This window comes from Vipera berus, assembly GCF_964194415.1.
Source record: "Vipera berus genome assembly, chromosome: 8".
NCBI lineage: Eukaryota > Metazoa > Chordata > Lepidosauria > Squamata > Viperidae > Vipera > Vipera berus.
The window spans coordinates 19,843,451-19,869,580 of NC_138211.1; the positions used below are offsets into that span (position 1 = coordinate 19,843,451).

The window sequence follows — 26,130 nt, forward strand, 5'->3', positions numbered from 1 at the left end:
AGGTCAAAATGAATCATTTCAGAGTCTCAAAAATTTTGCACATCTGCTCATGCAGCAGTGAAGAGACTATACATTTCACAGTTGTGTTTATTTCAAGGCAGAAACATATATGAAGAAAAAAAATAGGCAGATGCGCATAAGATTTCAGTCAGTTTGGCCAGAAATAAAAACATGGGTTTTTTTGTTTGTTTTTTTAGAAAAGGCAAAGTGTTGTTCTGGAAATTCTGCTACCAATGTGGCAATGGTCCTATTGAAGGAATTGAGTGATTTCACAATGAGCTTCTACTCATGCTTTCCCTGTGGATTCCAGGACTGTTTCTGTAGAAACAAATCCCATTTTGATTTCTCCTTTAAGGACATTTATTGAAACCCAAGTTCTAGGTTGTTGTGGCTCAGGAGCCCAAGCACACACTTTGGTTCACTTCCAGTGTTTCCTACAAAGCTGGAAAAGCTGACTCATATGGACAACATTGGACCTCCTGGACCAAGAACCCAATGCACTAGCTCAGGGGCAGGCAACCTTGGCTCTTTTATGACTCGTGGACTTCAACTCCCAGAATTCCTGAGCCAGCATGGGGGTACTATGGCCCCTTCATGACTCGTGGGCTTCAACTCCCAGAATTCCTGAGTCAGCATGGCTCAGCTTCGAAACCTCTCCCTTTCCCCTCAGCATGGCTGGCTCAGGAATTCTGGGAGTTGAAGTCCACGAGTCATAAAAGAGCCAAGGTTGCCTACCCCTGCACTAGTTTATTCTCATGTGAGTAGCCCTCTTGCTACTCTCTGAACATGGGTTTTTAACTGAGCTGTCGGACCATGCTCCCAAACCTAAATCAACCGCCATTTTGAATCATCTGAAATCAGTGGCAGGCTTTGGGCTTGCTGTTAAGTGAGAATACTCCAGTCAGATCAATCAAGATGGAATCCATTTTAGACAGCAACAGTACAGTAAGCCTGCTTTCCAGCCTACACAAGGCACACAATTCAAAGTAACTTCCTCTCTACCTAAAACTAATCTAAATAAAGCAGATCGTCAGGATCCAAGACACAAAGAAGTATTTAATATTATTCCGTGAAGCTACCTCAATAAGGCAAAAGCCAGTTCTACTACAGAGTCCTTTTATACCTATGTACCAGATCTGACCATGCAAGAATTGCCAACTACCAATGGGCAGTGGTCTTTGTAGAGCAGGGGTCTTCAAACTTGGCCCTTTTATGACTTGTGGACTTTAACTCCCAGAATTCCTCAGCCAGGCACGTGCCTGGCTGAGGAATTCTGGGAGTTGAAGTCCACAAGTCATAAAAGGGCCAGGTTTGAAGACTCCTGTTGTAGAGCATTAGGAGCAACAAGTCCCAAGTTCCCATCCATTCAGTCATGGATGGAAACCAAACAGTCAACCAGATGAAGAATCAACTTACAGGAAGACTATATTTATGAGTGGCTCCAACATGTCTGTCCTGTGTCTCCTTCTTACACCCATGGAAATTATAGAGGTATCTACCGCATGCTTTCTTCTTCTCTTGGATTTAAATCGTGTTTTTTCTTTTTGTCACTTTGGTATAACGGATCTGGTCTACCTTTGTGAAGGTCCTCTGCCTTACTCTCTCCAATGCATGACCTTGGGGCCAGTCACACTGTCTCAGCTCAATCTACCACACAGGGTTGTTGTTACAGAAGGGGTGTTGCATAGAAGGTTTGAAATGAAAAGGAGATCTAAGTCTCATAAATGAAAGAGTCAATGCGGTGCAGTGGTTAAAGCAGTGTTTCTCAAGCTTAGTCGCTTTAAGATGTACAGACTTCAACTCCCAGAATTCCCCAGCCAGTAATGGAGTCCACACATTAAAGTGGCCAGTCTTGAGAAACACAGACTAGGAGGGAGCAACTTTGAGCTATTCCTTGTCTCTCAACCCAGCTGACCTCACAGAACTTATGAGGAAAAAACAGACGTAAGAGCATCATGCATGCTGCCTTGAGCACCTGAAGGAAAGGAAGGGTAATAGTCTACGAAAGCTAACATAATAAATAGTAAACAATCTTAGAGCTCCAAAACGTATACAAGGTCAAATCCCTTAACTTCCAGACACTGAGAACTTCCAACTGCATCATCAAAGAATTAAAGGAGATTGTCTCTACGTATCTAGGCAGCATCAGGGAAGAAAATTCAGTCAATTAGCGTGTCTATTTTTAAAAAAAATCCAGTTATCACCGGACGTCGTCATGCGTACCCAAATGCCAGGGGAGCAAATGATGCGAATTATTAATGACTTATTGTTGATGCCGTTTGCACAATGGCATCAATTGTCTTTCCTTTGCAAGTGGAAATTTAAAAGAAGAAAAACCTGAGAATGGCTTGAAATGGACTTTCATCTCAGGGATGAAGAACTTGAGATTCAGGGACTGCTGAAATGTGGATTTCCTGTAAAGGTTGCTGCTGAACTTGCAGCAGTCAAATCACAGAGATCGTTTTTTAACTACGGTAACCGCTTTTAAATTAAATGAAAGTTAATACAGGGAGCCTTCAACTTGGAGCCATTCACTTAGTGACTGTACAAAGTTACAGTCCCTGAAAAATGAGACTGACTCTTTTTCACACTTATGACCATTGCAGCCTTCCCATGGTCACATGATCTAATTTTGGATGCTTAGCAACTGGCATGTACTTACGATGGCTGCAGCGTCCTGGGGTCACGGGATCCCCTTTTGTGACCTGACAAACCAAGTCAATGGGGAAGCCAGACTCATTTGCTCATTCCTGAATGATGCAAAGATGGTCAGTGGAGAAGACCATCTTTTGAAGTAGTTTAACAATACTCCCTGCTCTAAATCCCACCAGCTGCCAAACAAGCTTCACAGTTTTCCAAACCTTAACTCAAACATTCAAGAATCACTTGGTAGCCCAGCAAAAACCACAATTTCATCTCTTTGGCAAGGGCCACCTCATTTCACCCAGAACATACAGCAGCAAAGACGTCTGAGGCAGCCAAAAATGTCAGGAGGACAGATGGGAGGGGGAAATGGGGAGAAAGGAGAAGGAAGGAATGGAGAAGTAACAAATGGAGAGGTAGAAACAACAGATGATGGAGGAGGAGGAGGAAGAAGAAATGGAGAAGGAAGAAGTGGAGAGAGGGAAGGAAGAGGAAAAAAATGGAGAAGCAGAAGAAGGAAGAAAAGGACGAGGAGAGTGTTGTGCTTAAGGAGCAAAGAGATTCACATTGGTTGATTCAGCAGGACGGCGGTTTCACTATGATGCTTTTCCTGATCTATAAAGAACAGAAGAAAAGAATTGTGTTGCTGGGCTGAACAAGATAAGAGCCTTGGGGGTTTTTTTAAGCTACAAGGGCTCTGCCATTGCCTTCCAGGCAGTAATGTGCTACTTAAGGCATCCCAAAGAAACATTCAGTCCATTACTGCTGATTACCACATCCCAATTTCCTTTTCACTGCTAGCTTGACAGTTCCCCAAACCTCAGCTCCCATCTTCCAACAAACCCCGCTAGAGGAGCCGAAGATGGCAGTTCCAAATCTCGGATGAAATGTCCCCCCAAATGAGTCAACAGAGGGTCCGTTGTGTGCGGACAAAGCCTCGCACATCCCACTGAAAGCTGGAGCTAAGAGCTTAGTTCAAGGAAGGCAAAGGAAAGAGCGGAGATGACGGCATCTCACCCATCATCAGGAGCCCACCAGTCCAGATGTCAGCCCTCTGTTAGGTTCAGGAGCCAGAGAGACCCACTGGAGGGGGGCTTCCCAAGCTGAGCTGCCTGTTTCCGTGCTCACCCCTTGCTGACGATATCCGATGGTTACCCAGAAAGCAAGGAGGACTGGAGGAATCGAAAGGGAAAGCCTGTGGGTCAGTAGAAATGTTTCCGGCTCCGTTCTTGCCACTTGTTGTAAACGATAATGCCAATGACGATGGCGAAGACAATGGCCACCAGCGAAAAGAAGACTATGAGGAAGAGAGCAAGGCCACTCAGGGGTTCCATCGGCGTCTCCACTGCAAAGGACAGGGGCAGAGGTCAGACTCAGCTATAAGAAGCAGCTCTAGCTCAGTGACTTTGTTGATAACCCGGGCTGTTCCCTACTCCCACTTGGATGTGCTGAGCTAGAAAGACCCACGCATCCAATGCGAGTTAGGGTGTTCCACAGCACTTACTTCACTGACACCCTAAGTCAGGGGTCTCCAAACTTGGCCGCTTTTCAGACTTGTGGACTTCAACTCCCAGAATTCCTCAGCCAGCAGTTTGGAGACCCCTGCCCCAAGAAGACCAACTGCTGAAAACTCCATTGCAGATCCTTGTTTGAACAGCCTGCAGTGGGTCTCCTGAAATGGACTCACCACTGCAGAGACCCAACAGGACGCTGCCATCAGCAAAATGCAGCATCCGCTCCTTTCAATTCAAAGGCCTCGCCATCCCAGGAACAACTGTATTCTGCCTACAGTGCCAGTCCTTAAGCCCCAGCTGTTGTAAGGACCTAAGCAGTATCTTGCTGGACTGGACTCCTGGCCTATCAGATCTTTTCTTACAGCGGCCCACCAACGTCCCGTGGAAGCCATTGGTTCCTAGCAGATGGCCTTTGGAGGTAGTCCCATGGCTACTCAAGGCTAGTAGATTGATCCCTAGGTCTGCCATTAATCAGTCTAACCTACCTTCCTTCCTTCCTTCCTTCCTTCCTTCCTTCCTTCCTTCCTTCCTTCCTTCCTTCCTTCCTTCCTTCCTCTCTTTCTTTCTTTCTTTCTTTTCTTTCCTTTCTCTCTTTCTTTCTTTTCCTTTCTTTCTTTTTGTATAGATTTTATTAGTTTTTATAGAGTTAGGAATAAGGTGGGGTTGGGGTTTTTCCAAATAATATTCTTAATATTTAGCAAACAGCATAATGTCTGGGTTCATGTGTTTAACAAATAATGGATGATAGTTAATTATCATAAACAATATGTTAAGCACTCAATAGCCGCCTTCTTGCTCATATTCAAAATGACATATCACATTCCTTTCTCTCCAACTCGTTTTTCTAGCCAGATAGAAATTATCCCATGTTCTAAAGTACACTGAGTCTTCTTACTCTTTTCTCTTTAAAGTCAATCTATCCATTTCTGCACACTCTAGAATTTTCTTAATTAGTACTTCTTCAGCTGGCTAAGTTTTCATTTTTCCAATGTTGGGCAAATAGAATTCTTGCTGCCGTTAGTACGTGTAGTATTAAATATCGGCAATCTTTCTCATAATTAGCTCCTATTATTCCTGACAAAAATAAATCTAGTTTAAAGTCTATTTGTTTTTTAGTCATTTTCTCCAACCACAAATGTATTTTAACCCCAATTTTTTTTTTTTTTTGCTTTACGGCATCAGTCTAACCTTTCTTTGAAACCTGCAGTTCTACATCTCAGAGTTAATACATCCTAAAACTGAATTATGCGTTGTGTTAAAAAAAAAAACAGGCCTCCTTGTGTTTGCCCCGATTCATTTCATTGGGTAAAACTGAGCATTATACTCACTTCCGGGAAGCTTCATGTTCTCCACCACTGGAAGGAAGACTTCTTTGTCACGCTTCTCTTCTTCTAGTGTCCGTTCAACCGTCAGCTGGTATGTCTTCAAAGAAATTATGTCGTGATTGTCTGAGTTCGAAGAGGAGGGGGGATAATGAGGAGGGGGTCCACTTAGAGCAGGGGTGTTCAAACTAGGCCCTTTTATGACTTGTGGACTTCAACTCCCAGAAAATTGGGAAAGATTGTGTTGCAAGATGGCCTGGTTCTTCATGGATAATGCTTATCGCATCTACACAACACACCAAACAAAAGAAGTCCCACTGAGAACATCACATCCTCATTTTATCTTCTCCAATACAGGTGACTCTTTAACTAAAGCTTTAGGCCAGGGCTCTTTAAACGTGGCCCTTTTATGACTTGTGGACTTCAACTCCCAGAATTCTTCAGCCGAGGAATTCTGGGAGTTGAAGTCCACAAGTCATAAAAGGGCCACATTTGAAGAGCCCTGACTTAGAGCCATTCACCGAATCTCTTTCCCAGTTAGCTGGCTACTGAATTTTGCTCCGACTTTTGATATTAAGAGTTGAGGCTGTGTTCATACAACATGCTTAATCAGATCGGTGGCTGAGGTTGGATTTGAAACCCTGTCTGGAATCCACCCCTATTTTCTGCACTAAGTTGTGCTGATTTTTAAAATCGCTGGCCTTGGTTTAGCACATTGTTATGAAGCCGGCCACGGTGCTCACTTAAAACTTAGCACAACGTGTAAATCCAACATCAGATAGTCCTCGATTTACAACAGTTTGTTCAGTGACTGTTCACAAGTTACCACACTGAAAAAAAATGACTTATGAACGTTTTTCACACTTGTGACTATCGCAGCATTCCCCACCCACCCACCTGTGGTCACGTAATCAAAATTTAAATGCTTGGCAACCGACTCATGTTTATGATGGTGGCCGTGTCCTGGGAGGGTCACGTGATCCCCTTTTGTGACCTTCTGGCAAGCCGAGTCAATGGGGGAAGCCAGATTCACTTAACAACCGTGACTTTGGCCGCGTGACTTAACAACTGCAATGATTCACTTAACAACCGTGACACAAAAAGTCATAACGTGAGGCAAAAATTACTTAACAAATGCCTCACTTAACAACATAGGTTTGGGGCTCAATTATGGTTGTAAGTCGAGGACTACCTGTAGAAGAAAAATCCAGAATTGTGTGTGGGGGGGTTCATAGTACCCTTCCCACCGTTCTTGATATTTTCCAGAAACACTGGATTTCAAATAGTATACTTCTGGATTTCAACTCCCATGAGACTTCAAGTGGTAGTCCTTGACTTAGGACCGTAACTGGGACTGAAAAATTAAACTGTATGGTTGTAAAGGGAAGCCTCATGTGGCCACCTCTGATTCTACCACTTTTTTTGGCCACAGTTGGTAGTAAAACATTGCAGTCGCCCTAATAAGCAGGCATATACATAGAATGAAGGCTATTGCTAAGCACATTGATTTGTGCTTCTTAGATTGTAAACCGCCCTGAGTCTTCGGAGAAGGGCAGGATATAAATGGGATTTTTTTTAAAAAAGTGAGGCGCCAGGTGAGCAGGATTGGCGGCTTTCCCGGCCGCCTCCCCCGTTGACTTTGCTTGTAAGAAGACAGCTGGGAAAATCGCAAATGAGGGTCACAGGACCCCAGGATGTCAATGCCAACAGGTTTCCAAGCACCCGAATCTTGATTCATGTCACCTCGGGGACGTTGCATCAGTCGTAAGTGTGAGGATCGGTCATAAGTCCCTTTTTTTCAGCATGATTGTAACGCTGAGTGGTCTTTGAACAAACAGTCATAAGTCAAGTTTACTCATAGTGGAAGCTAAAGTCCATCACATCTGGAAGACAATCTATTCAGGAACCTGCCTACTGGTTCCCTTCACCTGGTCGCAAGTTTTTAAGCTCTGCAGGATCTTCTCCAGAAGTAAAAACAGTAGAAAAAAGACTCTTCCAGCTACGCTGGGCTTACGAGCAATACCTGACAAGTCTCCCGTGAGGGAAGAGATTCCGAAGAAGTATCCGCGGGGTAAATGGACTCCAGGAATGTCGACGCAATCTCTCCATTCGTGCTTTCCGTCAATATCAAGCAAGACCTCAAGTCAAACGAGAGAAGACTCATTCTATCGAGCTGCATCCATTCCAAAGCTTACCTGGAGAATCCTTGGGAAGGATGTGATGATTGGGTGTTAGAACTGTCACTCAGAGCACACCAACAAGGGGCACCTCCTTCCGGGTTAAATTTCAGACAGAGGGGAGAACGAAGAGAGGAGAACTTGATGGGGTGGGAGAGGAAAGATGGTTCTGAAAAAAGCTTTAAGATCCTACCTAGGCCAAGAAGAAAACCTCCAGAGGTCTGAAAAACGGCACCGGAAATGTGCTTGCGTTCCAAGGAAGCAAGACTACTTACCCAGAGATTATGAGATTATGGGAACCTGATTATAACTCATTTCAGGTTATTTAATAAAAGTTAAATCAATTCCTTCCTTATAAATTGACAGTGCTTCTCTGCATCTCCCAGGGTGTCCCTTAGACCAGGGGTCCCCAACTTGGCAACTTTAAGACTTGTGGACTTCAACTCCCAGAATTCAGGGCTGGCTGAGGAATTCTGGGAGTTGAAGTTGAAGTCCACAAGTCTTAAAGTTGCCAAGGTTGGGGACCTCTGACTTAGACGACACTATTTCCAATATTGTATTTTTTTTAAAAAGGGGGGGGAGAGAAAAAAATAAAACAGGCAGTCCTCTGCTTACGACCAATCGCTTAGCAATCATTCTAAGTTACAATGGACCCCCAAAAGGTATTTACAATCTGATTCTGAACTGTATCGGCCACCGCCCCCCACCCTCCAGTCAAATGACTGCAATTTGGGGCCTTGACAGCCAAGCCCATGTTTACAGCTCTGTGCCACATCCGGTGGTCACATCACCACAATTTATAACATTTTTGCTGAAAAGCAGCATTTAGTTCTAGTTTTCTGACAATAACACCCCACATCTAATGGCCGCTGCAAAAAGAAAAGGTTGTTAAAACGGGATTGTCACATGGGCGATCTACTTTATGACTGTCACAACTTACAACAGTAATCTGCAGGCTCCATTCTGGTCGTAAGTCAAGGACTACCTCCAAAAGGATTCCCAACAAATTCTTTGAAGAGCTCCATGCCTTAACAAGATGACAGGTAAGAGATCCCGTACAGATAGACCTGAAGTTCCAACTGCCAGATAGCAACAGCACTTAAGACTTATATACCGCTTTACAGCACTTTACAGCCCTGTCTCAGAGATTTACTACAGAGTCAGCATCTCGCCCCCAACAATCTGGATCCTCATTTTACCGACCTCGGAAGGATGGAAGGCTGAGTCAACCCTGAGCCGGTGAACATCGAACTGCTGGCAATGGGCAGAATTAGCTTGCAATACTGCATTCTAACCACTGCGCCACCAGAGTTCTTGAGATACAGATAGAGATAATAAAGACGGATAGACAGTAATAGACAGATACTGTAGACAGAAGACAGACAGTAGTAGCACTTAGATTTATATAGCCGCTTCATAGTGATTTACAGCCCTTTCTAAGTTATTTACAGTGTCAGCATATTGTCCCCAACAATTTGGGTCCTCATTTTACCGACCTCGGAAGGATGGAAGGCTGAGTCAACCCTGAGCCGGTGAGAATCAAACTGCTGACAGTTGGCAGAGTGAGCCTGCAATACCACATTCTAACCACTGCGCCACTAGGGCTCTTACAGCTGCAGACTGTAGACACTCACCGTAAGTCTCCTCTTCACGTATCGGACCACCAGGAAAGTGTCGTGCTCCAGGTTCCGAACTATGGCCGTGCAACCACCGAGTTCAGTCGGCCTCCCGTCCCTCTCGTGGTCATAGACAAGGGACCCGTTGGTGACCATGGCTGAGACGTACGGGAAGACACGCTGGAGAAGGAACAGAAGGAAGAGACCGGCTTTCCATTCAAACAGCTATTTTCACACTCAGCAGAGTGGAAAGGAGCATGCGAGGAGGGATGCAATGGAGCTGAGCTGGAGAGGCCAAAAGCAGGAGGAGGTGTGTTGGGAAGCAAGGCAGTTCAAGACAACTGAGAAGCAAGCAATTTGGCCAGATGGTGACAGCCCTATAAATGCATTTGGCAAAAAGGCTGCGATGTCAGAGGCAGCCTGGATTTGGGGAGGAGGAAAGCAAGAAGAGAAAGCAAGCAAGCAAGAGGCCCCAAGGCCTGGGGCAGGGATCCCCAAGCCTGAGGACATGGCGCAGTACTGGGCCTGCGCTCACGCAAATGGAGCTCACACGGAACCAGTTCCTCTCCCACGTCACCGGTCCGCTAAGCCAGAAAGGCTGGGAACCATAGGCCTAGGGATGGTTCTGTGTAAGCATGTGTTCCACATAGCTGTGTTGAAGTGTGTTGAAATGACTTCTCCAGTCATTTCTGTGCTGCCTTTTAATGTCATCTCAACCAGTCATGTGTGGCAACCAGGTCCACAAGTTAGTTACACGTCGCATGGAGGTTTTGAACTAAGCCACGCACCTCTCTTCATTGAACCCCACGGACATTCTCCCACCAGTTTCTCTGGCTGGAAAATGCATTTCCCTACCACCCCTGTGGACACACCACAGCATTTCCCAGGCTCCTGCAACCTTGAGCAAGCAGCATTGTTGGCCCGGAAGGAAGCAGTACAAACAAAGACCCTCAAAACTAGGCAACCACCAGGTGTGAAAGTGAACTCCCAGGATCCTCAGCATAGGCCATGTTGGTTAAGGAAATCTGGGTGTTGAGGTTCTCACAACCAAAGAGACAAAGGAAAGAGGCCTGCAATATCCCTTTGCTTTAACCAAGCCAGGTACCTAAGTCAGCGCTTTTCCATCTTGGCAACTTGGTGGACCTCAGCTCCCAGAACTTTCAGCCAGGATGCCGGGGGAGAGTGGGGGGGGGGTTCTGGGAGTTGAAGTCCACTCATCTCAAAGTTGCTGAAGTTGAGAAATACTGCCCTTGACCCCCTTGGCCCTCTGCTTTTCCTGGCTCCAGCCACATGAGGAATCTGAAACGGGGGAACTGGAACTAGACACCTCTCCAAACAGCAAGGAAAAGCCGCCAAAAAAAAAGATGCCTTGTTGACAATAGCAACAGCACGTCGATTTATATACTGCTTCACAGTGCTTTTACGGCCCTCTCTAAGCGATTTACAGAGTCGGCATATTGCCCCCGACTCTCTGGGGTCCTCATCTGACCCACCTCGCAAGGAGGGAAGGCTGAGTCAACCTCGAAACGGTCAGGATCGAACTCCTGGCAGTGGGGCAGAGTCAGCCTGCAATACTGCATTCTAACCACTGCGTGCCAGCATGGCTCTTACAATCACGTCTATAGAGGGAAAGGAAGAGACTAGGGTGCCCAACAATCTCTGCACCAGGCTGTGCTGTTCCATTACCTGCCAGAGGTGATAGCTGAATCAAGCAGCAAGGAGAGAGAGAGAGAGATGGAATGGGCAAAGCCTACACTACAAGGCTGGAATAAAGGATCTAGAAAGGGAGCATATGAAGTACCTGGTTTCCTGAAGAATACCTCTTCTTCTGGGCCTGAGAATCCAGAATGGTTATTGCAAAGCCGGAGGGAAGGGGAGGGGACAGAAGCAAGAGAGAGTCACCCAACCGATTGTCTCAAGCTGACTTAATCTTCCTTCATCCAATCCCTGGGCTTCTTCTTCTCCTCCACAACCTGCTGTTTACATTAGGGGAAAGGTTGGAAAGTGTCCCTAGGCTGGAAAGCTAGGGGATTGTGGAATCGGAAAGGGGCTGGAGGAGAGATTCCTGCCTTACGAAGGTCATTTGTACCAGAATACAGACCGAAGCAAGCAGAAAAATTCTGGCTTCCAACTTTGCAAGAACAGGTCGGCATTCTCTGTCCCAACCTTAGCGACTTGTGGACGTCAGCTCCCAGAATTCCTTAGCCTTCATGGCTGGCTAGGGAATTCTGGGAGTTGAATTCCACAGGTCTTAAAAGTTGCAGAGGCTGGACATTTTACCATACAGCACTAATACAGCTCTATTTTGGGATAGATTAAATCAGGGGTGTCACAACTGCCAGCCCATGGGCCGGTTGCATCATACGGGGGCAGCGTCCACCCCAGCTCCGGCAATGCAAAAAAAGTCCTGATACATCGCGACGCATCATGTGACGTGTTGCGTTTGACACCCACGGATTAGATGGCACCCACCAGACTCTGCATCTTACCTGCCTTTGGAAAAAAAGACTAATTATATATACTTCATTTATCGATAAAGATTAATACCTTTCTCCCATAAAGGAGCAAAAGGTGGGGTACCCAGAACTCTTTTCTACATTTTAAAATAACCACTGTAAGGTAGGCTGGGCTGAGCAAAAGTGACTGGCCCAAAGTCATCAAATGTGTTACAGGGACTGAGGAGGGACCGGACTCGGTTTTCCTGACTCCTGGTCTAAAACCTCAACTTCTACAGCAGACGAGCTGCCTTTTTAGTTTAATTAAGTAGGGAACAGTAGAAGGTCAGGCTGAGCTGGAAGGTGGAGTTTAACGTGTCATCAGTTCAGAGTTATTGCATTGCCACAAAAAACCCAAATCTGGCTTCCTGTAAATTCCATTGACTCTTATCTAGTGCTAATTCAGCTTCAAATGTTCTTGCTTTGACAACATATGGAGATGCAGCCATTTTCCTTCTTATCTTTTACTTAGAATTAGAGTTAGAATTAGATGATAGGGGGGGAGAGTAGGAATGTGCATGGGAGTTAGTTAGACATAACAATATTGCAACAGTGTGAGAACCAAGGTTTTTTTGAAATAAGAGATGATAAGAAATGGCGGGTTGGAGAACCAGAGGGAAAGCCTGTATTTCAAAGTAATTGGAGAACATGATTTATGACTGCCAATTAGAGGAGGGAATTGTGCTTTGATACTATGGTGGGTTGGAGAACCGGAGGGAGAGCCTGCATTTCAAACTAATTGGAGAATGTGATTTATGACTGCCAATTAGAGGAGGGAATTGTGCTTTGATACTATGTGCTCAGGGGAGGGGAATTCAGATTTTGGCATTGCCTATGTACGTGCTGATGCTATACTAGTTGAATAAAGATTCTTTAAGGTAAACAATGCCTCAAAGTTATTTGAAGAGTTTCATTTGTCAGAACCATGATATTAAGCCAAAGCCCAGCCAGCTGTTACTTCTACCCCAGGGGAGACAGGTTCACCATTCTGCCTAAATTGCCCCTTTCCCCGTAACAACTCAAACTGTTCCAAACAACCTGAAACTTCACCAGCTTCTGTGGGTTGCGCCAGGTAGAAGGCTGAGGGTGAAAAGCAGAATACACCCAATAGCAAATTCTCCACCTAAGGTTCATCTTCCTCGCAAGCCGTGAAGGATTTGGAACTTGGAAACAATCATGGCAGCCAATGGTCTTCCTAGCCCAGCTCCGATGTCCGAGCAGGATGAGGCCAATGCCCCCTCCCCAGCCTTCTGCTGCTGCCTGCACAGCCATCCCGGGGTGGCCCTTACCTCCTGCTGCTTCTCCTCATTGGGGTAGGTGTCTACAAACACGCCCAGCCCTATGAAGTTATCCTTGCTGCCAAAGGCCGGCCCTGGAACAGACAAACAAAATGTGTCCAGCAGCTCTTTCTCCAGAGATCAATTCATGCTTTTAGAAAAGCCAAAAGAATTTTCCCTTAAAAGAAAATATTTGTAGCTCAGGGTTGAAACCAGGGGCCCTTGGTGCTCTCTGACCTTGCTTGTTTTCTTGCGGACGTTTCATTACCAAACTAGGTAACATCATCAGTGCAAGAAAGTCTGCAAGAAAGCAAGCTCAGAGATCCCCAAGGACCCCTCGGAATTTCCCCTTTTTTTATATAGTGGAAAAGCTTAAAGATTCTCTTCTGCACATGCCCAATTAAATTCTGGAGGACCTGGCCCTCACGAGAAAAAAGGTTTAGAAAGTGAAAGAAAACTCTGCTTAGTGTCTATGGAGACTTCTCAATCATGCAGGTCATAAGTTGCCCCAAAGGTGCTTTTTTTCAAAAGGCAACTGGACTTCTTTTTTTTCCTTTGCGAACATTTTGCTTCGCATCCAAAAAGCTTCTCCATTGTCCACCAGTCAAGTTAGAACCGAAGAAGCTTCTTGGAGGAGAAGAGAAACGTTTTCAAATGAAAAAAAAAAAACAACAGACAGCATTTCTCTTTTGGAAAAAGCAATTTTGGGACAAACTTTGCTTAGGCTTTCTGAGATTATTTTTTTTTAACAATATCTAACAACGGCCTTTGTTTTTGAACACATACTGGTGAAAGAACACAAGGTTTCTAGTTTAATTCAAAAGAAGACCTGGGCCAGAAGACAATTTAGGATCCAATTGGGAAACGTCCTTATACCTCATATACACAGCACCCTATAAAGTTTTTGTCCACTGAAGAAATCAAGGAAAAGCATCAACAGGTATAAAAGATACTCGTAGCCAAGGAAAGGACATCTTTCTAAATCTGCCAGCAAATGGGCTGGCTTGCTGCCAAGAGGCTGCAGCACCAGAGATCAAAGCTTGGCACGTATCTGAAAATGTCTTTACCTGGCTGCATTCGATCCTTTGTGTACCAGATGGCAAAGCCATCACCGTGGAGGTTTTTTTTCCCTTGCCCGTGGATTCTGAAATGGACCTGCATCTCCCAGTCTCTCAAGTAACAAGGCTGTTGAAAGCAAAAAAAGATGCAATTTAGAAAAGAGAGAGCCATTAAAGGCTTAAGAGAATAACAGAATGGGAAGGGACCTTGGAGGTCTTCTAGTCCAACCCCCTGCTCAAGCAGGAAAAACCTTATACCATTTCAGACAAATGGCTGTCCGATCTCTTAAAACGTCTCCATTGTTGGAGCACCCACAACTTATGTAACATCTTTCTGATTAAGGGAAAAATGTATTTAACACTTTCTTTGCAGACAAGATGCATAGCTTCCTCAAGGAAATGGATCCTTTCAAAGCAGGATAAATTCTGCTAAAACGTTTTGTGTGTGTGTAATGCTCAGAATGTACAACAGCTTATATATCACAAAACAGAGACAAAGAAAAAACTATAAACTATGGGGGGAAAAGTTCCGGATTGCTGTCACATTCTAAACAAAGAGAGACACATCATAGCTTGGTTTCCTGGGTGCAATCAAATTCAGGGCCAGCTTCACATATTCAACCAAACCAGATGGGTCGGTATTTGGTTTGGCCTTCATCCAATACGGAATCCCAAATACCATAGTTTGTATGCTGTGCTTTATGTGCTAGGGTTTAAACTATGGTTTAGGGCAGGAGTGGGCAACCTTGGCTCTTTTGTGACTCGTGGACTTCAACTCCCAGAATTCCTGAGCCGGCATGGCTCAACTTGGAAACTCTCCTTTTCCCCTCAGCTATGCTGGCTCAGGAATTCTTGGAGTTGAAGTCCACGAGCCAAGGTTGCCTACCCCTGGTTTAGGATAATCTGTGATCCCAGACCATGAAATTATTTCAATTCAACAGCGAACATTAGAATTGGGAAACTTCTCTAACGAGGTGGGTTTTGAAGAAGGGAAGGGGTGCTTTCCCACTGGGGTTCTGCAAGGCAACAGAGTCCTCAGCACAAAGATGAAAATCCTAAGGGCCAGCTTGTGAAAATGTTCTAGTCTAGTGCAGAGTTCCTGAGATCTGACAACTTTTAAGGTGGTCTGGATTTCAACTCCCAGATTTCCCCAGTCTATAGTGGGGATGTTGTCCCGTACACTATTGGTAAATGACTCGTGCAAAGGATCAGCTACAAATAATTCATTATTTACAGATATCCAGATACACAGGTAGCTTTTGACTTACAGCCAGCTGTTTAATGACCATTCAAAGTTATGCAAGATTTCCAAAAAGCTACTTACGTCCTGCCCTTGAAGTTATGACTATCGCTTCACACATAGATACAAGATACTCCTGACCAGCTCAAGGTTGACTCAGCCTTCCATCCTTTCCAAGATGGGTAAAATGAGGACCTAGATTGTTGGGGTTAATATGCAAATAATGCTTACGTTGTCAACCACCTGAAAGAGTACTAGAAAGCATTATGGGGCAGTATATAACCCTAAATGCTGATGCTATTGCTAAATGCACATATAGAGCACAGTTATACAATCACATTTTGAGCACCTGGAACGCTCATTTTTAAGGCCAGTTTCAGTCATATGATTGCAATGTACAGTGGTTTTTTTTGCCAATTTCCAGCTTACAAATGGTTTCAATGTCTTGCAGTCACACAATTTTTTATTTATTTTTTATTTTTATTTTAATCCCATTTATATCCTGCCCTTCTCCGAAGACTCAGGGCGGCTTACAAGCTTAGCAGTAGCCTTCATTCTATGTATATGCCTGCTTATTAGGGCTTTCGCCCCCCCCCCAAAGTGGCATTATTACAAAGTCAGCTTATTGCCCCCAACAATCTGGGTCCTCATTTTACCTACCTCGGAAGGATGGAAGGCTGAGTCAACCTTGAGCCTGGTGGGATGAGAACCTGCACTAATTGCAGGCAGCTGGTGTTACTTAAGGAGGCATTAGCCCACTGCTCCACCAAGGCTGACATATTTTGGCTGACATATTTTGTCAGTTTCCAGGAAGAAAACCCACTAATTCAGAAGAATGAATTTGCATCTGATTTGCTTAATGGCGGCCGCGAGTTGCTTTGTGGCATTGTAAAAATGGTTGCGAAATTGAGCCTGGCCATGTAGAGTTGACTTATCACCGCAACAACTTTTGACTGATGTTCCATTCCCTACAGTTGTCCTAAATCAAGGACTACCTATATGGAAACTCTGACACCGGTTCTTCTTTTTTAATTGTTTTAAGAGTCAAAGGTGGGAGAAGGGGGACTCTAAGCCAAAGCATCATTCCACTAATATTTATTTATTTATTTATTTTATTGCATTTATATACCGCCCTTTCCCTGAGGACTCAGGGCGGTTTACAGGGAGTTAAAAATCAAACATACAAAAGTTAAAAACCAAGTTAAAAATATTAAATCAACCCTGTACTATTAAAAACCCCAATTAAAATAATTTTCTCCTCAGCCTGGGCCCGAGAGCTCAAAGAGCCAGGTCTTCAGGCCCCGGCGGAATGATCGGAGGTCGGGGGCAGTCCTCAGCTCCACCGGCAGCTGGTTCCAGAGGGCAGGCGCTCCCACTGAGAAGGCCCTATCCCTGGGTGTCACCCGCCGGCAATCTCTTACCGGCGGAACCCTGAGCAGACCCTCCCTGTGGGAGCGCACTGGGCGAAGGGCGTTTGAAGCCGGCAGCAGGTGTTCCCTCAAATACCCCGGACCCAGGCCATGTAGGGCTTTATAGGTAATAACCAGCACCTTGAATTTCACCCGGAGGGCAACCGGAAGCCAATGCAGCTCGCGGAGTAGAGGTGTTACATGGGAGTATCGGGAAACCCCCATTACAACTCGCGCGGCCGCATTCTGCACCAGTTGAAGCCTCCGAGTGGTCTTCAAGGGCAGCCCCATGTAGAGAGCGTTACAGTAGTCCAAACGGGAGGTCACAAGCGCATGAGTAACTGTGCGTAGGGCGTCTCGGTCCAGATAGGGACGCAACTGGCGCACCAGGCGAACCTGTGCAAAAGCCCCCCTGGTCACGGCTCCTATGTGATCTTCAAAATTGAGCCGTGAATCCAGGAGGACGCCCAAGTTGCGAGCCCTATCAACGGGGGGTAACACCTCGCCCCCCATCGTTAGAGGTGGAATAACTTGGTTAACCCGAGATGCCGATATGCACAGCCACTCAGTCTTGGCGGGATTGAGACGAAGCCTGTTTCTCCCCATCCAGACCTGAACCGCCTCCAGGCACCGGGACATCACGGAGAGGGCATCACTGGGTTGGTTCGGGGTGGAAAGAAAAAGTTGGGTATCATCAATAGAGAGTTGCCACAGAGCAACAAACATTCACAAAAGGAAAGTCACTTCTAATTGCTTTGAAGTTGCCCAGGCCTCGCAAAGCGTGAACAAAAGGTTGGCGCCCATGGATGTTCTCAGTCATCCATGGTGAAGGTTGTCCCAAAGGTGCTTTTTCAAAAGGCACCTGTATTTTTCTCTATTTTTTTTTATTCCATTTATATACCGCCCTTCTCCGAAGACTCAGGGCGGCTTACAAGCTTAGCAGTAGCCTTCATTCTATGTATATGCCTGCTTATTAGGGCTTTCACACACACCCCCAAGCGGCATTATTACAAAGTCAGCTTAATTGCCCCCAACAATCTGGGTCCTCATTTTACCTACCTCGGAAGGATGGAAGGCTGAGTCAACCTTGAGCCTGGTGGGACTCGAACCTGCACTAATTGCAGGCAGCTGGTGTTACTTAAGGAGGCATTAGCCCACTGCTCCACCAAGGCTCTTTTCCCTGAAGACCTTTCACTTCTCATCCAAGAAGCTTCATCTGTTCTGGCAGGCTGGTATAGGGAGGGTGGGAGAATTAGTTCTGACAGGATGGAGCGGGGGAGGGAGAGAAATGGAAAGATCATAGATAAAACACAGAGTGGCCACAACGGCTCTCAGAGAGTGCTAACGATCAGATGATCCCCACCACCGTCCTGCCAGAACCAGTGAAGCTTCTTGGATGAGAAGCGAAAGGTCTTCAAGGGAAAAACAAACAAACAAAGTCCAGGTGCCTTTTGAAAAAACACCTTTGAGAGAAAAGGTTGGTGCCTTTATTTCATTTATGCATCTCCTCCCCCAAGTCTGTGTCTTCACACACAGAAGAGAATCTTTTTTTTAAAAAAAAAAAGACTTTATCAGATTTTATAGGGTTAAGAATAACATTTTAGAAGGCAATGTGGTAATTGGGTTAAACAACAGATCGGTAATACAATCATTAGTAAGTATCTCAGGTGACACCATCAAATATTTCTTCTCAGTTTCCCTTGACATTGGCTATTTCATATTTATACTAATAAATTTCTAATTATATCAAAATCCAGTAAAAATTTCATTATGGCATTTCTAAATACATTTTTTTTCCTTTTGGCTTATACATATCTTAATAGATCTCAAGAGACAATCAATGTCCTGTTATAAAATTTTACCAATTTTAATTTTTAATTATAGTATTCCAATTTAACCTTTAACATCCATTTTGAGGACCCAGATTGTTGGGGGCAATAAGCTGACTTTGTAATAATGCCGCTTGGGGTGTGTGTGAAAGCCCTAATAAGCAGGCATATACATAGAATGAAGGCTACTGCTAACCTTGTAAGCCGCCCTGAGTCTTCGGAGAAGGGCGGGATATAAATGTAATAAAAATAAAATAAAAATAAATAAAAAATTTAGTATTTAACTGTCGGGTAACCCAATTTTCCTTTATCTCATTTCATAAAAATTATAATATCTAAAATACACCTATTAAAACATAAATATGTTCTTAATTCTATTCCGTAAACATTTTCTACTTCCCATCTTGACAGAAGAGAATCTTTCAGCTAGAGTGCAAACATTTACCGGACGCTTCGTTTATTTTTAAGTGCTTGCAAATATTAGAGCTGAAGGTGACAACTGTTTTTGCACATTAGCGGTTGCAAAGGACAACCTTCCCACACACTAAGCAGCACCAAGCGGCACTTTTCCAATTCCTTGTGCCAATAATCTATGTATTCCCCTTCCAGCTGAGCTATATTTAGGGCTAGAAAGAAAGTAATTAATCCCAACTCGCATGATTAAACTACAGGGAACAGCACGCTGAGCCAGAAAGCAAACAACTCGATAAAGATGAACAAATTCTCTCAAGTGCAAATGCTGCAGAATCAGCGAAGCAGATTATCGGGATATTAGACCCAGACTTTAAAAAGCTGATGTTTTTGCGACCACGTTATACTCTAGTCCTGTCTGTAGTAAAGTTTTAAAATATCCTTGAGATTTGACAGCTGAAATCTCAGCAGCAGTCCAATGGGAAGCATTTGCACTAGCTCTGCTCACAATTCAAGTTTTATCAAGCTTTCTACAGAAAAGAAAATGAAGAAAGCTGCCATCTATGTGTCTCAAGTAGGCTCTGAGACAATCATGGTATACACCTCACTAAGCCGCTGTTTAATCATGGTTTTTTGACAAAGCCACCACTGTGTGTTAAAATGCTAAGCTCCAGTCCACATACTTAAGAATAAAGGTAAAGGTAAAGGTTCCCCCGCACATGCGTGCTAGTCGTTTCCAACTCTAGGGGCCGGTGCTCATCTCCGTTTCAAAGCCGAAGAGCCAGCGCTTATCCGAGGACGTCTCCGTGGTCATGTGGCCGGCATGACTAGACGCCAAAGGCGCACGGAATGCTGTTACCTTCCCACCGTAGTGGTCCCTATTTTTCTACTTGCATTTTTTACATGCTTTCGAACTGCTAGGTTGGCAGAAGCTGGGACGAGTAACAGGTGCTCACTGTTACGCAGCACTCGGGATTCGACCCGCCAAACTGCCGATCTTCTGATCGACAAGCTCAGCGTCCTAACCCACTGAGCCACCATGTCCCTTTCTACTTAAGAATACTGCATCCAATTTGGGTCACCATGTTATAAAAAAGAATTACAGACTCTGGGAAAAATGCAGAGAAGAGCGACAATGATGATTAGGGAGCTGGAGGTAAAACATATGCAGAAAGGATGCGGGAATTGGGTATGGCCAATCAAAGAGAAAAGAGTAGGGGGTGACACGATAGCAGTGTTCCAATAATTGAGGGGCTGCCACAAAGAAGAGGGGGTCAACCTATTCTCCAAACCACCTGAAGGCAGGACAAGAAGCAACGGATGGAAACTAATCAAGGAGAGAAGCAACCTTGAGAATTAAGGAGAAACTTCTTAACAGTGAAAACAATTAACCAGTGGAACAGCTTGCCTTCAGAAGTTGTGGGTGCTCCATCACTGGAGGTTTTTAAGAAGACAGTGGACAGCCACTTGTCTAGAATAGTATAGGGTCTCCTGTTCGAGCAGGGGGTTGGAACAGAAGACCCCCAAGGTCTCTTCCAACTCTGTTATTCTGTCCTGTTATTCTGTTATTTTACTTACAAAACACAATAGCATCCTAAGCCAGAACAATAAACCAAGTTAGAGCTTATGGACACACCCACACCCAGGCCTTGCTTTGTGATGATAAGGCAGCCTTCTCTTGCTTCAGACCCTCCAGGCATGTTGGACTTCAGTGCCCATAATTCCCAGTTACTGCTTTGCTGAATCAGAACCAAAAAGTCCTTCTTGTCTAGCATTTGCTTTCTCAATAGCCTTCAGAAATGCCTCTGGAAAGCAGAACAGACCAACATTCGGAGCTGATCCTGATATCCAGAACCAACCTGAGGATTCTCATCATCTAAGATAGAAGTGGGGAACCATGACCCTTTTATGACTTGTGGACTTCAACTCCCATGAGCATGGCTGGCTCGGGAATTCTGCAAGTTGAAGTCCACAAGTCATGAAAGGGCCATAATTCCCCACCCCTGACCTAAGACAACCAGGACTGTTAAAGACTACACTCCCTTCATCCCCAGTGAGAGGGCAGGAGCCTTCATTGACCCCTTCATCTTAAAACACAACTTGGCTGAAATCCTTCTATGCACATAACTTCCATTGGGAAATAAGTTAGCCCGAGAGATAATCCCGTGACCCACCATTGCTCAAGAAGAGGAACGGATTCTGCAATCTTTATATGAGAACATTGAATTCCAGCCTTTTCTTTTATTAGAGACTTCAAGTCCACAAAAAAGAGACTCATTTGATGAAAGCCAAAATGTCAACCAGTCAACTTTTAACATTTTGGTGGAAGTAAACAATTTGCTAAGGTTCACTTTCAGGACACCACAATAAACTAGATTTATATATTGTCCCAAACTGCTATTTAATTGGTTTACTGGCTAAGCCTCTAGAAACTGGGGACATAGAACGTGTGAAACCACAAACAAGCAAATCACAGCTTGATATTGGGTAATGTATTTTTTTTCTCATCAGGCACATGTGTACATAACCCGAACTAGACTTATTTCTCTGCGTCATATGTGTGGGTAATTTGCCTAATTCTGTATTTATTGATTGATTGTTGTCATAATTATGTAGTGTATATAGGAGGTGGTGACCCTTTGAGAGCTGTATGGAATGAAATTTCATTTTAATGTATGCCAATTAGTGTACATTGAAAGTGACATTAAAGTTATTATTCTATTCTATTATTCTATTCCATCAAACTAGCCCAGGGATCAGCAACCTGAAACAGTGAAAGAGCCACTCGGAACCGGTTCCCTCACAAAAGGAAAAACTGGGAGCCGCAAAAAATGTGTGCACATGCGCGTACATGCGCACATGCACAGAACAGGGTTTGACGGAAGAGTGGAGCCAAGGCGAGATATGCCCCTACCCTGCATATTTGAATTGATTGGTTGAACTTTTTTAGTCCCACTTTTTTTTTTGGACTGCACATGGCAGAGGACTGGGAGCCGCAGGGGACGGCTGAAAGAGCCACATGTGGCTCCGGAGCCGCGGGTTGCAGACCTGTGAACTAGCCGCACAGGATTTTCAAATTCTAAGTTTAAATTTTTAGAGACAAGAATGTGGGTGTCCAGTTGAAGTTAGTTTCATAATTTGCTCAGGCACCTCCTCAACCCAAATGCAAACCATGAAATAGGAAATACCATAACATTGTTATCCAACCCACTCGCTTTTGATACAAAACATCCTATGATAAATTCTCAAATCATTGGAATTTATGGTTGATTTAAAAACAGAAGTTTGCTGCTTCAGTGATCTTAGAAAAAATCCTATTAGCTGCAGTTACCATAATAAAATTCATCTTTTGCAAAATGCAAATGTAACCATTTGCAGTACACCCCAAAGTACCTATCGGGAAACAAACTAAGCATATATGGATAGTTGCGTTCCATGAAATCATGAATTTGATAGCACCTCTTCCAACTAAAATTTTATTAAAGGCATAGAGTTTCTTGAGCTGCAGCTCATTCATCAAATGCATGGAATGGCTGATAAAAGACCCCTGAATTGGGTTGAGGCAGGGGATGGTGGGGAAGAGAAGACGAGACAAGTTGGTTGTGCAAATGTAGATTACTTGTGAGACATATACCTTTTAATATAATGTCTAAGCAGAAAAGGCACTATCAACTCCTTCTACCATGGACTAACAGCTCTCTTCCTACCATGTCTGAAGTACACAGTAATCAGACCCCCTTGCTTGGTACCCAAACTTCCTAAAAGAAAACAGAGGGAAAGCAACACAATCTTAAAACAGTACAGGTAGTCCTTGACATACAACCATTCATTTACTGGCCAAAGTTACAACAGCACCGAAAAAAAGTGTCTTATGACAGGGATCACCAACCTTGGCAACTTTCAGACTTGTGGACTTCAACTCCCAGAATTCCTCAGCCAGCAAAGCTGGCTGAGGAATTCTGGGAGTTGATGTCCACAAGTCTGAAAGTTGCCAAGGTTGGAGACATCTGACTTATGACATTTTTTTCACACTGACAACTGTGGCAGCATCCCCATGGTCACATAATCAAAATTCTGACACTTGGCAACCAGTTCAATTATGACGGCTGCAGTGTCCCAAGGTCAGGTGATCCCCCTTTTGCGACCTTCTAACAAGCAAAGTCAATGGGGAAGAGTCACTTAACAACCCCGTTACTAATTTAACAACTGCAGCAATTCACTTAACAATGGTGGCAAGAAAGATAATAATAATAATAATAAGTTGGAAGGGACCTTGGAGGTCATCTAGTCCAACCCCCTGCTCAGGCAGGAAACCCTATACCATTTCAGACAAATGGCTGGCCAGTCTCTTCTTAAAAACTTCCAGTGTTGGAGCATTCACCACTTCTGGAGGCAGGTGGTTCCACTGGTTAATTGTTCTAACTGTCAGGAAGTTTCTCCTTAGTTCTAAGTTGCTTCTCTCCTTGGTTAGTTTCCATCTGTTGCTTCTTGTCCTGCCTTCGGGCACTTTGGAGAATAGCTTGACTCCCTCTTCTTTGGAGCAGCCCCTGAGATTTTGGAAGGCTACTATCATATCATCCCTACTCCTTCTTTTCGTTAAACTACACATACCCAATTCCAGCAACCGTTCCCTATATGTTTTAGCCTCCAGTCCCCCAATCATCTTTGTTGCTCTTCTCTGGACTCTTTCTAGAGTCTCGACATCTTTTTTACATCGTGGTGACCAAAACTGGATGCAGTATTCCAGGTGTGGCCTTACCAAGGCATTGTAAAGTGGTATTAGTACTTCACGTGATAAAGCGGGACAAAACTCACTTAACAAATGTCTCGCTCAACAGAAATTTTGGGTTCAATTGTAGCTGTAAGTCAAAGGACTACTGGTACTTCTCAACCTCAGCAACTTTGCAAGGGTGGCTGGGGAATTCTGGGAGTTGAAGTCCACACGTCATAAAGTTGAGAAACACTATCCTAAAAGATAAAAAGAATCCGCCAAAAGCATATTCAGCCAAGCGTGAGCAACATTTGCTGACCTGAAGGACACTTTCCCAAAGGACAGTATGTGAAACCAACTCTTATTTCCTAAATCATGGCCAAGCAGATTACGGCTTAATGCAATATGCAAAATCCAGTATCAGCCTACACCTTCCAACTGAGCAGAGTAAATCACCTTTGCACATCAGGCCCTTTTGCAAGCCTTCATTCCCCCAGGAAGTTCGCTATTGCTTCACCCTTCCCTCCTTTTGCTACAGGCAGGATAACATCAACAGAGGAGGTACCTAACAATTATTCCAGCCCTAATGAATTCCCAGAGCCCGCCCTCAGGCAATTAAGCCTTACCACTCTGTTCCACACAGCACCCTGCTTGCTTTGGATATCTGGGGTGAGACGAACAAACTGGGTCATCACCATTGCATTGCCCATAAGCTCCCAGAGTGAGGAACTGCCAGATCCCACACCTGAAAAACAAAGAATGTTAAGGACAGATTGCTCGCTAGGTCAAAGCTAGTTCCCAACAACGTCTCCACGTCAGAGGTTGAGCCTCTTTTTGACCAAAATGGCCATTATGGGGGACGTGGTCAGTTATGAAACATTGTCCAGAAAGGCAATATTAAACCTCTTGGGGAAAATTTACAAAGCCAAAGGTCAGGCTGCTAACAAAGACCATGTTGCAAGGCTGGTTCCGTGCGTATGTGGTATGCCAGCTTTCTAATGCCTTGGTTTCATTAAAAGTCTCTTTCCAAACCCAGGTGAATAACCACACTACAGTTCTGGAGCATTCTGGCCCTCACAATTCACACACTGCTTAGCTGTGTGTTGCAAAACACCCTAGCCAAGCCTGAAATCAGACGCTAAAGCTATGATGCCAAGTTTCAATAGAAGCCAACCGCTTGACTCTGATGGAAGTGGAGGATACCCCCTGAGCAGAGGGTCTTTAGAAATGCCACTCAATTGCAACAGGATACATCCCCTCTGCACCCACCCAAGCCTGCACCCAAATCCCAGCAGTTGCACTCCCATCATGCTGCCTTTCTCAGCTCCAGCCTCTTGGTCAGGTTTTGGGCCCAAAGGGCCTATTTCAAAACCTCCAGCTGGATGAACAGCAAACAACCACCTTGCATTCACTTGGCCTCCCCCACAGGTGGAAATGCAACCACTTTCCCACTTCGCTAGCAACATTAGCAAGGAAACTTTCCCCTACTGTATTTTCTCCTTGCACCCAGCAATGGACCTCTTGGCCCCAGCCCTGGATAAACTCTGTGCCAACCCCCCCCCCCCAACTCTGCAACCCAGATGCACGCGGCTTCTTTGCACGCTGCATTCTGCAAAACGGGGAACGTTCAACTGAGGCAGCACGGTCAGCCCCAACAGTTTCCCTCCCCCCCCCCCCCGCCACTAGGAAAGTAACTCTAGGGAAAGCCCGGTGCCCTAACAGGCAGAGATGCAACAGGTGGAGCCTCTCCAAGGCGGAAAACATCCTGTCTTGGGCAGGGGCTTCACCGGACGGATTTCCACCGAGCAAGTCACCCCGATATAATCGCGAAGGGGGGAAAGAGAGGCGGCACCCTGGTAAGGCATAGTGAGCGAGTGCTCCCGCTTCAGGTACTCCTCCATCTGCTCCGCCCCGGTTTCCCAAAGCAGCAGCGGCAGCCATAACAGCAGCAGCAGCAGCCGCCGCCGGAGTTTGCCATCCCCGCTACCGGCTCGCCAAGCCGCCGCCGCTGCTGCCGCCATCTTACTCTCTCCGTCAGTCCCGAGTGGGCTCGAGGATGCCCGCGGCCTCCGGATTGGTCCGTCCTTCGCGCACCGCCCCCTTTCGCGTTCCTTCTCCCTCGTTGATTGGCAGAACGCTTTGTTTCGACGGAGAGCACCGTGAAGGGTTCTGGGAAACGTAGTGAAAAGTTCCCTCCGGCTTTAAAGGGATAAAGCCCTGCTTTAGCCTCGGCTTTGAGATGCTCTCTAAGCCGGGTGGGGGGGTGGGGGGGTCTCCAACCTTGGCAACTTTCAGACTTGTGGACTTCAACTCCCAGAATTCTGGGAATTGAAGTCCACAAGTCTGAAAGTTGCCAAGGTTGGTGATCCCTGTCCTAAGTCACTTTTTTCCAGTGCTGTGGTAACTTTGCATGGTCACTAAATGAATG

General features: G+C 45.1%; 1 protein-coding gene across 3 annotated transcripts; it reads right to left on the minus strand.

Moving 5' to 3' along the window:
- Nucleotides 1-69: 69 nt before the first annotated feature.
- On the minus strand, nucleotides 70-25,728 carry LMAN2L (lectin, mannose binding 2 like). Of its 3 annotated transcripts, XR_014027202.1 has the most exons (10): nucleotides 25,555-25,728; nucleotides 24,329-24,447; nucleotides 14,112-14,229; nucleotides 13,057-13,139; nucleotides 11,074-11,106; nucleotides 9,291-9,452; nucleotides 7,503-7,617; nucleotides 5,486-5,605; nucleotides 3,772-3,988; nucleotides 70-3,258 (listed from the first exon to the last, which is right to left on the minus strand). XR_014027202.1 is itself a non-coding variant. In XM_081333578.1 (9 exons), exons 1-9 carry the CDS (start codon nucleotides 25,721-25,723, stop codon nucleotides 3,846-3,848), a joined length of 1,062 nt encoding a protein of 353 aa, XP_081189704.1. In that variant the 5' UTR covers nucleotides 25,724-25,728; the 3' UTR covers nucleotides 70-3,845. The 3 variants fall into 3 exon arrangements, 2 of the variants coding, with proteins under 2 accessions (XP_081189704.1, XP_081189705.1); XM_081333578.1 differs by having other exon boundaries at nucleotides 70-3,988; XM_081333579.1 differs by lacking the exon at nucleotides 11,074-11,106 and having other exon boundaries at nucleotides 70-3,988.
- Between the last annotated feature and the right edge of the window lie 402 nt (nucleotides 25,729-26,130).